At 63.0% G+C, this 13,001-nt stretch overlaps 1 protein-coding gene across 2 annotated transcripts in view; it reads left to right on the top strand.

Annotated features, from left to right (window-relative positions):
- The window catches only part of NUDCD3 (NudC domain containing 3), a 31,502-nt gene extending 18,507 nt beyond the window's left edge, over positions 1–12,995 (top strand). Inside the window, exons 4-6 of one of the 2 annotated variants that reach the window (XM_068421391.1) lie at positions 5,872–6,015; positions 11,638–11,826; positions 12,343–12,995. In XM_068421391.1, coding sequence (XP_068277492.1) covers positions 5,872–6,015; positions 11,638–11,826; positions 12,343–12,453 — 444 coding nt within the window. In that variant the 3' untranslated portion in view covers positions 12,454–12,995. Of the gene's footprint in view, positions 1–5,871; positions 6,016–11,637; positions 11,827–12,015; positions 12,247–12,342 lie in introns of those variants that run through there. The other variant, XM_068421390.1, reaches the window with a different exon arrangement.
- Positions 12,996–13,001: the final 6 nt, after the last annotated feature.

The raw sequence follows: 13,001 nt of genomic DNA, 5'->3' as shown, positions 1-13,001 counted from the left end.
GTTCCCTGGCACCACGTGGCATTTTCTGTGCTTTTTCTCTCCGCTTCCACTGACCGCAAACTCGCACGCCGGGTTCTGAGCCCGGCTGGGGGTGGATGCTCCTTCCCTGGTTGCTCCCTCTCGTTTGGAGTGTCTCCTGCCTTTCGTTTGCGAGCGGGAGCTCCTGGAAACGGCTCCTCTGGCACTCGGGAGCTGGAGCAGGTACAGCGTGTGTGAGACTTGACCTGCTCTGGGTGGAAGGGAGCTGGGGCTGGGGCGCAGGCGGAGCAGCCGGGCCCTCTCCCTGGCTGCCTGCGTGGGCAGGGAGGTCTCACCTCCCTCCTTGGCTCAGGCAGGAGCTTTCCCTCTCTACTCGTGACCACGAGCGGTCACGTCGTTTGTCCTTCGCCACTTCTGTTCCCTCTCGGCGAGGGACTCGAGGGGAGCGTGCCCAGGGCTGGCATTTGTTGGACCCAGAAGGCTGAACTCTCCTGTCCTTCCCAACTGCTGCCCTCCCCACCGCTGATCCGGTATTTTTCCATTTGGGGAGTCCACGCTCCCCCCACCTCCCGTTCTCCTCTGCTCCCAGGGCGGCTGAAATGAGCACGCTTGGGGTTTGTTCACCGGCTCCAGCCTACACAGCTCCTCGTCATGCCAAGAGAGTGTAATTGGCAGCAGCAGCCTGGACCGGAGGGGTGAGGGAGCAAACGGCTGCCACGGGGACAGCAGGGAGACCAGGAGGTGCAGCTCTCCCAGTGGGTCTTTAAATCAAACCCAGGCTGTTTCTTGGAGGAATTCAGGGACGTCCAGATGAATGTTAGAATCACAGAATCATTTAGGTTGGAAAGGACCTTTAAGCTCATCGAGTCCAACCACTAACCCATGTCCCTCAGCACCACATCTACACGGCTTTTAAATCCCCCCAGGGATGGGGACTCCACCACTGCCCTGGGCAGCCTGTGCCAGTACTTGACAACCCTTTCCATGAAGAAATTGTCCCTGATCTCCAACCTAAACCTCCCCTGGGGCAACTTGAGGCCGGTTCCTCTCGTCCTGTCACTTGTTACCTGGGAGAAGAGACCGACCCCACCTCGCTACACCCTCCTTTCAGGCAGTTGTAGAGAGCGAGAAGGTCTCCCCTCAGCCTCCTTTTCTCCAGACCAAACCCCCCCAGGTCCCTCAGCCGCTCCTCACAAGCTCTCCAGACCCTTCTCCTTGTGCTCCAGACCCTTCCCCAGCCCCGTTGCCCTTCTCTGGACTCGCTCCAGCACCTCAAGGTCTTTCTTGTCATGAGTGGCCCAAAACTGCACCCAGGATTCGAGGTGTGGCCTCACCAGTGCCAAGTACAGAGGGATCTGCATCGTGTTGCAATTACGATACCTCTCCCTGCCCAGGGAAGTGCCCTTTGTGCCAGGGGAGTTGTGTCCTTGCCAACAAAAAGAGCCTCAGGCCTTCTCTGCCCCATCCTTTGCCACCCAGAGGCGCGGGGGGCCTTGCAGGTGCTCGGAGGAGCTGGGACAGGACCAACCCTCGGCTCGAGGCTGTGCCGTCGCTGCGAAGAGCCCCTGCGCCTCGGTGAGGGCCGGGTGTCAGGACAGCTCCTTCCCACGCAGTTCCCTGTGGCCTGGCTCTGCCTGCCCTGGCCCCAGTTTCTGCCAGCAGCTGCCCTCTCGGAGCAGATGTTGCACTTCCCTTATCCTTGCGAGGCATCTCCTGGTTCCTACATCCCTCTTGGGGCTTCTCTTGGCAGACTTTGTGTTTTCAAGTGATTCTTTAAATCTCTTCCAGCCTCAGGGGCTGGAAGGAGATAAGCTGGGTCACAGGCCAAAGCAGGATGGGTCCGAGCCATTTTAAAGCTCGATGGACTTTGGACGCCTTGTTGATGGGTTCCTGCAAAGGAGAAGTGTTCCTCTACATTCACCAAGCTTCCTCTTTTTAAAAAAATTACCAGATTTTTGGCTTCTGCCTGCCAAGGCGAGGTTAAAAATCTCCCCCCACAGAATCACAGAATCAATGAGGTTGGAAGAGCCCTCTGGGATCATTGAGTCCAACCATTGCCCTGACACCACCATGGCAACTAGACCAGGGCACTAAGTGCCATGTCCAGGCTTTTCTTAAACCCCTCCAGGGATGGTGACTCCACCACCTCCCTGGGCAGCCCCTTCCAATGGCTAATGACCCTTGCTGAGAAGAAATGCTTCCTGATGTCCAACCTGACCCTCCCCTGGCGCAGCTTGAGGCTGTGTCCTCTTGTCCTGTCGCTGGTTGCCTGGGAGAAGAGGCCGACTCCCACCGCGCTACACCCTCCCTTCAGGTAGTTGTAGACTGCACTAAGGTCACCTCTGAGCCTCCTCTTCTCCAGGCTAAACACCCCCAGCTCCCTCAGCCGTTCCTCAGAGGTCAGACCCTCCAGACCCTTCACCAGCTTGGTCGCCCTCCTCTGGACTCGCTCCAACACCTCAACATCTTTCTTGAAGTGCGGGGCCCACAACTGGACACAGGATTCAAGGTGCGGCCTCACCAGTGCCGAGTACAGAGGGACGATCCCTTCCCCAGACCGGCTGGCTACACTGTTTCTCATAGAGACCAGGAAGCCATTGGCCGCCTTGGCCACCTGGGCACACTGCTGGCTCATGTTTACCCCGCTTTGGACCCTGGGCTCAGAGCGCGCCCGGCTTTAACACCGCTCAAAATCTTCCTTGTGACACTTTGTTGGATCCAGGCTGTTGCTATGGCACATTCTCGCTCGGGCGAGCTTAAGGCTTCCTTGTACGGAGCTCCAGAAAAGTGTCCGTGGAGCAGGGAATGGGCGAGGGGGTAGGTGGGAGCATCTTCCCCTGCGCTCCCCACCTCTCTGCTCTACTTACACGCACGACAGGGGCACGAGCGCTTCGATAGAGATAATGACAACAAGCGTCTCTTTGCCTGGCTCGGAGGAGCCGAGCTCGATCGCTCCCTGGGTTTGTGTTTGCTTGTTTGCTTTGCGTGGGCGGGTGTGGGCGTTTGAGCGTGCAGAGAAATTACTGTGGTGGAAAAGCCACGGCGGCGAGCTGAGATGTGGGTTTCCTCAGGAGAGCCGGGCGGTTTGAGGGGGGCAGAGGGGAGCTCGTGGGGGACAAGCTGCCTTGGAGCTGCCAGGGTGCCCCCGCACGCCGCCCCCGTGGGATCGCCCTCGGCTCCCCCCCGCTGCTGCCTGGGCTCAGGTCCGGGCTCCATGTGCCCCGTTGTCCCCCCGGCTGTCCCCTGTCACCGCGCCCGGGGGCTGGCGTGCCAAGAGGGGCCTTTGTGCTGGCTGCACGCAGAAGCGGGTGTCGCAAATCGCAATTGCGCAGCGAAGTGACCGGGTTGAGGCCACCCGGTTCGGATCTCTTCTTCCATTTGGGTTTCTCCGCTCCCTCTCCTGACACCCCGCTGGTCCCAAGCCACCTCCAAGATGTCCCTCAGCCCCACCAGCTGTCTTGTGCAGCCACCTTGGAATAAAACCCCTCTTGCATTGGGTTGCTCCCGTCCCCGTGGATCCCACAGCCGCGATGCTGCGTCTGTGCCTTCCATATCTCCAGCCTCCCTGGCCCTCCACGCCCCAAAAAACCCCTTTCAGGAGGTGACTTGGGGGTCACTTTGCTTTTTTCCCCTTGACCCTCTCTGGGCAGGCCCTGCGCCGTGCTGAGCACTCAGCGTCAGCAGCTCTGTCCTTGCGCCCGGGGACCGGGCAGTCGGTAACGGAGAGCAGAGCCTCAGCCCCGCACCTCGTCACTGTGGCGAGGCCTCGGCCCCAGGCTGGGGGAGGCTGCTCCACGCTGCAGCCTCTGCAGGTGTTTCCCACCGAGGAGGAGCTGCTTTCGCAGAGGCTGGCCGCAGCCACGTGCCGGCTGACAGCCAGGCGTCCTCTCCCATCGGGCAGAGCCGGAGCTCGCGTGCCTTCCCCGATCCCCTGCGGCTGCCGTCCTGCTCCCAGCCGGCGGTGGCGTCACCCTGTGCTGCGTGCGCTGGGCCTGAGCCGCTCCCGACGAAGCCCTGGCAGCTCCCCGTGGCACGCAGCGGGTTTGGGGGCTTCCTGGTGGCATCGATGCGACGCAGCTGTGGTGCCTTCCCCGGCTGGAGCAGCCTTGCCTGGCTCTTGCCTGCGTGGAGCTAGAGAGCCGCTGGAGATCTCCTAGGTAATGGATAATGTAATAACATTTCAAATGAGATCTGCAGAGCGGGAGGAAGATCTGGGGGAACTCTGGGAGAGAATGCAGGCAAATCTCACCGCAGTCTCCTCCTCTTGGGCCAGAGTCGGGCCAGCGCCGGGGGCCACAAACCTGCCCCTTCCCAGCCAGGTCCTCCCGTAGTCCCCTGGCCTGGCTCGGGCTGTCTGCTGGCAGCAGCTCAGGGCCGAAGGGGAAAGGAGGGAGCATATGGTCTCTCTGGAGACCGAGGGTACCGTGTGCCGCGCAGCGAAGTCGCAGCCTGCCTCTGCCTCCCCAGGAGAGAGCCGTGCCACCTCCGCGGCGGGTCGGAGCAGGGTTCCCCATATGGCCGCTGCGGGCGGGAGCTGGGGACGGAGCGAAGGGGAGCCGTGCCGCAGCGTCCCTCCCGCACGTGACCCCTCCTCGCACGCCCGACGGGAGGCCTGGGCTGAGCCCAGCGCTGGCTCCGGCGGCAGACCCGGAGCCAAGGAGCGTGCGTGCGGTGCGGTGCGGCGGGAGGGGGACGAGCCGCTGCGGCCCTTCCCGGTGTAGAAGTCCCCGAGTCGCTCCCACTCGGCAGGGAAGCTCTCGGCCCCCAGGAGCACACAGACCTGTGCCCAGCTTGCCACGGTGATGGCCGGGCACCCGCTGGGCTCCTGGCAGCTCAGTCGCAGCAAGTGCGTGTCCAGCCTTGGAGCACTGTATGGAGGAGGCCCGTAGAAAGGGGAAAGGGACCTGGGGGTCCTGGTGGACAGCAGGATGGCCATGAGCCAGCAATGTGCCCTGGTGGCCAAGAAGGCCAACGGCATCCTGGGGTGTGGTTAGCAGGTCAAGAGAGGTTCTGATCCCCCTCTACTCTGCCCTGGTGAGGCCGCATCTGGAATATTGTGTCCAGTTCTGGGCCCCTCAGTTCAAGAAGGACAGGGAACTGCTAGAGAGAGTCCAGCGCAGAGCCACGAAGATGATGAAGGGGGTGGAACATCTCCCGTGTGAGGAGAGGCTGAGGGAGCTGGGTCTCCTTACCTTGGAGAAGAGGAGACTGAGGGGTGACCTCATTAATGTTTATAAATATGTAAAGGGCAAGTGTCACGAGGATGGAGCCAGGCTCTTCTCAGTGACATCCATTGACAGGACAAGGGGCAACGGGTGCACGGTGGAACACAGGAGGTTCCACATAAATATGAGGAAAAACCTCTTTACTTTGAGGGTGACCGAACACTGGCACAGGCTGCCCAGAGAGGGTGTGGAGTCTCCTTCTCTGGAGACATTCAAAACCCACCTGGACGCGTTCCTGTGTGACATGATCCAGGTGATCCTGCTCCGGCAGGGGGTTGGAGTAGATATCTCCAGAGGTCCCTTCCAATCCCCAACATTCTGTGATTCTGTGATTCTGTAGAGTTGCTGTTTTTTTCTGGGGGGAAACTGAGGCATGGGGCATTCGTGATGGCAGAACCAGCTGCCTCAGATCCTTCTGGGGCTCCGTCTGCTGGGCCCTGCTGCCTTTCCTTCCCCAGAGAGGTTTCCTTTCTCCTCCGAGCTGGTGCTGTTTGCTCTGAAGCGACAGCGGGATTCCCACCCTCCTGCTACACGCAGGTCTGAAAGCTCTTCTCCACCTCTCTCGTTCCCAGCGAGTGCACTTGACCCCGCACCCCAACGAGCCCAGCGAGAGGACGAGCAGGAACCTTCCTGATTCTTTTCTCTCTCTCCCTCTCTGTGTTTCCAGGTGTCTGTGGATATCAGCAGCGGCGCGATCCGTGTCGCGGTGCAGGAGGGGAACAGCCAGCGCGTCCTTATGGAAGGGAAACTCACCCACAAGATCAACACGGAGAGTTCCCTCTGGAGCCTGGAGCCGGGGAAGTGCGTTCTGGTAAGGGCAGCCCGTGCCACCCGTGTCTCCACACCCTGGCTCGCAGCTCCGCTGGGCTTGACCCAAAAACTGGAGCAATGGGAAGTTTGAGCCAGATCTGGACGTGTCTGGCTCTCCCCATCTAACATCTGTCTCTCTTTACCCGTGCCCGTGTGCCGTGCCCTGCTGCCAGCTCCCGAGCTGCCCCTCCGGGTGAGCGGCGGCAGCGTGGCGGGGTGCTGGCAGAGCAACGCATCCATCGGGTCGGGTGAGGAGGGTCCCGAAGCTCCAGCCCGCAGTGGTGGGAGTGTGTCCGTGACCTCGAGGTGGTCGCTCTCTCCTCACCCTGGCACGCAGGGTCTGCCAGGTCTGAGGCCGTGGCACTGCGTTGTGGTGCCACTGCTGTGCGCCGGTCCTTGGCTTTGCCCTCTGACTCTCCTGGCCCCGGTCCTACCCCGGCATCCTGACGAGTTTCTTTCTTACCCTCTTTGAAGCAGTCACTGTGGCTGCTTCTCTGTTTGCCTTCAGCAGGCACCGGGGCTTGCCGTGTGCCTGCCGCCCCAGCGCCACAAATCTTCCCTGTCGAGGTCGTGTGGGGGCTGTTGCACCCAGCAGCGTGTTCCTGGTGGGTTCCCAGCCTCGTGACTCCGTTTCTGGTGTGCTCCGGCTGTCCAGGCTCAGGGTGTGGGTTCTGCTGTCCCGGGGCCGTGGCCACAGCTGGAGCTGTCCCGGGGGCTGCGTTGCTGCCCGTCAGCCTGGGATCTCGGGTGTCCAGCAGTTGCCAAACTCCTGCGCGAGTTTTGGGACCAAGATTGTGCTGGGAGGGGGATTTTGCCACCTGTGGCCATCTTTGCCCTCTCCTTTTCCACAAAAAGGAGGCGGTGGCATCATTAACCTGCATTTTTAAAATGAATCTTGAAAATTAGCTTATGTGGGAAGAGCAAAACAACGCTGGGAAGGAGTAAACCCATTCAAGAGGAGGTGGCCCAACGGGTGGCTGCTCCACGGCGCGGATGGGAATCCCCGGTGGGTGTTCCCAGGATGGGCGAGGGAGGCAATGTTGGGTAAATACCCGGTGCCAGAGGAGGAGGGAACGGGTGGAGTGAGACTCGGGGCCTCCCGGCGCGGCCGCGGGCAGCGTGGGGAGCGGTCCCGTTGCCTCCGAGCCGAGAGCTGGGTCTTGCCTTGAATTAGCACGAGCGCAGGGTGGTGAGGGATCTCCAGCTGGCTGCCAACATATTGATGGTGGGATGAAGTTGCGCTTGAAGAATTGTAAGGTAACTGGAGCAGAGTGAGTAATTCTCACCCGAGAGCATCTCCTTGTTTCCGTGCACGGAGTAGCCAAAAGCGGTTTGCGACTCCTCCCGGTTCATTCATCAGGAGACACCCAGGCACGTGTCAGTGAATCGCGTTGTTCAGCGCCTGGAGCCGGTTGGGTTGGGTTGGGTTGGGTTGGGGGCTGATGGGGCATACGGGCCCCTTCTGGACCCGAGTTTGTGCGTCCACATGTTGTGCGGCTCCGTGTGAACTCTGAGCGCAGCGATCAGGAATGTCTTCGTCCTGTGAGGTGCTGCAAGGTGCCACTTCCCTCCCCGGGACGCGGGGTGGGGATGGAGCTGGAGCTGAACTCAGCCAGCGCCGGCGCTGGAGTCGTCTGAGATCACAAGTCTTATGAAGAGCGGCTGAGGGACCTGGGGGGGTTTGGTCTGGAGAAAAGGAGGCTGAGGGGAGACCTTCTTGCTCTCTACAACTGCCTGAAAGGAGGGTGTAGTGAGGGGGGGTCGGTCTCTTCTCCCAGGTAACAAGTGATGGGATGAGAGGAAACGGCCTCAAGTTGTGCCAGGGGAGGTTTAGGTTGGAGATCAGGGACAATTTCTTCATGGAAAGGGTTGTCAAGCGCTGGCACAGGCTGCCCAGGGCAGTGGTGGAGTCCCCATCCCTGGGGGGATTTAAAAGCCGTGTAGATGTGGTGCTGAGGGCCATGGGTTAGTGGTGGCCTTGGCAGTGCTGGGGTGACGGTTGGACTCGATGAGCTTAAAGGTCCTTTAACCAAACCGGTTCTATTCCGTGGTCGTGGCTGCCCTGGTTACTGCTGGGGCACCTCGGTAGCTCTGTCCGGAGAAGAACCCGTCCGTGCTCGTGTTTTTGTGGTCTGTGAGTTGAGGCAACCCCCATGGGCAGAGCTCGGTCTGTGCACCGAGGAGGCGAAATCTCTCCTGCTTGGTCTTACCCCTCTGGGGAAGTCCCAGTTCGGTGCCAAGAGGCCGCTGAGTCCCGTGTGCTCCTGCAGGACACATCGAGGGTCATCGAGACCCCCGTGCTCTCCCGCGCTCGTGTCCCTGTTCGCTGCGCCGAGGCCCCGGTCCCGGCTGCAATCCCTGTGCTCTCCCTTCTCCGTCACACCCGCTCGCTTGTCAAAAGTGAGATTAAAATAACTTGGCACGAGCTGTTTTTAGCAGTCTCCGCTGGGTGTTGTGCACAACACCGTTTGGGATTATTTTTGTTGTTGAGGATTTTTCCCCCCCTCAGCTCCCCGTTCCCTCTCTTTCTCCTCCTCTCCAGCGTTTGTTATCCACACTTGGGCTTTTGTCACCCAAGTCCTGCCTCGAGCAGCTATTACAGTCCATGGCTTGTCACCTCGTGAGCCGCGAGGCCGAGGTGATGATAACGGGGGGTGCTCCCCCTCCGCCCTGCCCTGCCGCCTCCTCCGGACCCCGCGATGGCTCCGCTGACTCTCGGGGTGACGGCTGCTGGTGAAAGGCAGGTGGTGAGAGGTCGTTTTTCCAAGACCTACTTATACCCCTTGGCAGCAGCTCTCCAGCTCTGACAAGGTATTTAGGATCGGGGAAGAAACCTCATGCTCTGACGAAGCCCAGCACCGGTGACGAAGGGTTGTGACCCTCCCGGCACGGCGTGGAGATGGGAGAGGTGCCGTGACACCGTGTCCATGCCGATGACGCCTGCCACCCCCTTGGCACACCGCGGGAGGGTCCCTCCTGGCTGCAGAGGTGCCCGCCGAGTGTCCCGTCCCTCCCCGTGCCCATCTCTGCCCGCAGCAGGTCTGTCCTCGCCCAGTCCCGGTGCTTTGCTGAGCGCACCGGCATGTGAACAGCCCCTTCCCCTCCTGGCTGACAGCTCGGACACCGGCTTTGGGAGCACGAGCGCTGCGGCACGAGGACGGTCCAGCTGTGGGTACAGCAGTGAGGATGTCCCCCCTGCAAGCCTCCCTCTCCTCAGGCCGCCGTTGCAGAGGCTGTTCTGCCTCCCTGTGAGCCCCAAAAGTCTCCACTGGGTAAAACCCTTAGGGCTGGGGGTGCAGGATCACCCTATAGCCTTGAGGGCCCTTTGGGACCCGCCAGCCTAAAAAGCAGAGCCCGGGCACGCTGCAGGGACCCGATCCTTCCTCTGGCCTTGGCCCTGGGCATGTCCGAGGCTCGCGTCGGAAAGGGGGCTCCCACCTCGGAGCGAGCCCCACTTTGTGTCTCTCCCCCTGGAATCGAGGGGGATGAAGCAAATCCCCCCCCCTGCGCCCAAGGCGCGATGTGCGCCGCGGAAAAGCTGGCGAGGAGATGAATAATCCTGGCTTCCCAGCGGGGTGGGAAACGGGACGCGTGGGGTGGGGAGCAGGGGAGGATCCCCGGGCTGGCGCTCCCCGCGGCGGCTCCGCTGCCTTTCGCCGGGGGTGAGTCGGGTCTCGGGGGTGTTTCCCACTTGGTCCGTGGCTCCGTGGGGGTTCCCTGGGGTCTGGTGGTGGGGGAGGACGGGGATTTGGTAGGGAAGGGCAGGGGGATGAGTTCCCTCGGTGCTCCGGGATGGAGGTGGGGTGATGCCACCTCCATCCCGGTGATGGGTGACCTTAGTGCAGTCTACAACTACCTGAAGGGAGGTTGTAGCGGGGTGGGAGTCGGCCTCTTCTCCCAGGCAACCAGTGACAGGACAAGAGGACACAGCCTCGAGCTTGGCCAGGGGAGGGTCAGGTTGGACATGAGGAAGCATTTCTTCTCAGCAAGGGTCATTAGCCATTGGAAGGGGCTGCCCAGGGAGGTGGTGGAGTCACCATCTCTGGAGGGGTTTAAGACAAGACTGGACACGGCACTTAGTGCCCTGGTCTAGTTGCCATGGTGGTGTCAGGGCAATGGTTGGACTCGATGATCCCAGAGGGCTCTTCCAGCCTCATTGATTCTGTGATCCTGTGATGCCTGAGAAGCCACCAAGTCCCTCTGGCGTCCGTCCGTCCGTCCCTCCGCTGCCAGGTCGGCTCTGGGGGGACGTACCTCGCTGTGGGCGCTCAGCAGCGATGCTGGGCAAGCACAGGGAAGCTCGTGGCACCGTGGGGACGTTCTTGTTCCAACCCAGAGCCTGGGGGTTGCTCCCGCCGCAGGTTTGGGCTCACGACCCACGGCTCAGCTCGCCCCGCCGAGGGGACAGCGCTCCCGAGGCCGCTGGCCGTTCCCCCGTCTGCCACGAGCAAACCCTCAGCGGCTTTTCCCCTCCCTGGAAAGTGGAACCGGGCGATTAAGAGCCTGTCTAGCTGGAAAAACCAACGCCTTCCCCACGCCGGAGTGTTTTACCGGCTCTGCTCTCCCAGAAGGATTAAGCCCCAACCGCCCCCTCCCGCATTAATTGGTTCCTTTGCATCGGGAAGAGCCGCCCGGCTCCGTAATTTTCATGGCTGCTCGTGTTTTCCTCTCCGGAGCTGTTGAGCTTCCAGGGAGGTTTGAGTAAATTGTGTTGTCTGCCTTTATTGATGGTTTTGCAGAGAGGCCGGCGAACGCCATCAATCTGCCTCGCTGCCGGGATTATCGCTCGGATGATACAGGAGAGAGAAGCCCACCCGTCCTGGCACAGCCCAGCCAGGCCGGGGTTCCCACTGCGGGATGCCCCATGGTCACGCTGGCACCCGGCACGGCCCCTCCGGCCACCCGGCTCCTGCCCGTGCGTCGGGGAGGACGTGGGCTGGCGGCCAGGGGATGTCCCCTCTCCTCGCACCGTCCCTGCGGGGCCAGCTGATGAGCCGCGGGGCCGCGGGAGGCAGGTGCTGGCGGCGAGCGGGGGTGGCACGGGGCGGCGGGGGACATCTTTGCCTCCTTTGCCACCCACGGAGCGAGCCGAGGCGAGGGCTCCCGCTGGGCTGGCGACACGGGATGGCAGCGGTGCCGGGCTGGGAGCCCCCGGCCCCACGGGCAGGGCCCCGGGCTCTCGGCTCCTGGGTGGCTGCAGACGAGCTGGCCCAGCGCTCTGGGCCCCGTGCCGTGCTGCTGCCGTGTGGCCCTGGGGTGGCTTTACCCGGGGACAGGTTCCCGCGGAGGACGCCTGTGCCCACCTCGAGCCCTGGCATGAGCCAAAATGTCAGCGGTGCCATCCAGGCCGGAGGGGTGTGAGGGGCCACGGTGGGGTTGTGCAGAGCCCTCAGGCCACCGCGGGAGGGAAGGGACGAGTGTTTCTGCCCCTCTGCCAAGCCGTGGAGGGGGGACCTGGGCCTCGATGGGCAGCGGGGGGGAACTGGGGCTTGATGGGCAGTGCGGGGCGACGCGTGGGTACAGCCGAGCTCCCAGCATTGCTGCCACCGAGGTGTGGGGCAGGTGACACATCCCCGGGGCAGGCCGGGGGGCTCCTCTCCTCTGACCCACGCCTTGTCCCCAGATCAACCTGAACAAAGGGGACGAGTACTGGTGGAACGCCATCCTGGAGGGCGAGGAGCAGATCGACATCGACAAGATCAACAAGGAACGCTCCATGGCCACGGTGGACGAGGAGGAACACGCCGTGCTCGACCGCCTCACCTTCGACTACCACCAGAAGCTGCAGGGCAAACCCCAAAGCCACGAGCTGGTAGGTGCCGGCCACCCCGTGCCCCCTGCCCTGTGCCCTGCCCACCCGCCCTCCGGTTCCCCGGTTCAGGGTGCGGCGGGCAGCAGCCCCGCTCCGTCCCAGAGCTCCTCCTCGCCCAGCGTCCCCCCAGCATCTCCACGTTGGGACCGTGACCTGACAGCCCCTCTCTTTTGCCCCGTACGCTCCCAGCACCCTGGCAAATACCCGTCAGCACCGGCGACGGGTCCCACGTCCCCGCGCCTCCCTCCAGAGCCACCCCCGCCGTGTCCCCGCTGCCTCCGCTCCGGGGTGAGCCCACCCGGGTCTGGGTGCAGCCCCACCTTTCACTGCCCGTCGCTCCCCCCCCGGCTCCGGGTGCCATCCGCGAGGAGGGTGGGTGACGCCCGGGGGTGGTTCTGTGCCCTCGGAAATGGGTGCTGAGCCCCCAGAACCCCTCGTCGATGCGTGCGGGATGGGGTGGCGGGGAGGGGCGCGGGGCGAACCCCGGCGTGACGGGCCCCCGCGGGCTCTTTGCAGAAGGTGCACGAGATGCTGAAGAAGGGCTGGGACACCGAGGGCTCCCCGTTCCGCGGCCAGAAGTTCGACCCCTCCATGTTCAACATCTCCCCCGGCGCCGTCCAGTTTTGACGGCGGCGTTAACGGCCGGGAAACGAAGCGAGGAGAGGAGGAGCCCCCCGGGGACCCTCGCACCCGACGCCGGGACCCTGCACCTGCTCACCGGTGCTACCGGCACCCGATACCCGGCACCGCGTTCGATGGGCGCGCGGGGAAACCTGGCGGGCGCCGATTTCTGTCACGTCACCACGGCAACGCGGGCGGCCGGGACCCTTCTCCTCTCCTCGCCTCGCGCTGGCGGCTGTCGGGAACAGACGGAGCCCGTTGGGTGCCGGGACCGGGCTGCGGGTGCTGCTTTTCGGCTTTCTTTGGGGTGCAGATCGCTCCCCGCCCTGCACGGGGCGGTGGGGGGCACGTGGGGAGGGGTCCTGTGCCTGCGCCCTGCCTGGCACCCCCAGCTCCCCGCCCCAGGGTCTCCCATGGGTGCCCCTGCCCGGCCGGAGGGTCCCCATCGCCCAAGGGGGGTCAGGGTGGGCAGAGACCCCCCAGGGTTCACTTCCCCCTTCCCTGGGGGGTCAGCGGGGCTGTCACCTGCTGTGTCCCTGGCAGGGGGCTGCATG

The sequence above is a fragment of the Nyctibius grandis genome, chromosome 33 (genome assembly GCF_013368605.1).
Source record: "Nyctibius grandis isolate bNycGra1 chromosome 33, bNycGra1.pri, whole genome shotgun sequence".
Classification (NCBI taxonomy): Eukaryota; Metazoa; Chordata; class Aves; order Nyctibiiformes; family Nyctibiidae; genus Nyctibius; species Nyctibius grandis.
This window is presented reverse-complemented; position numbering and strand designations above follow the sequence as displayed.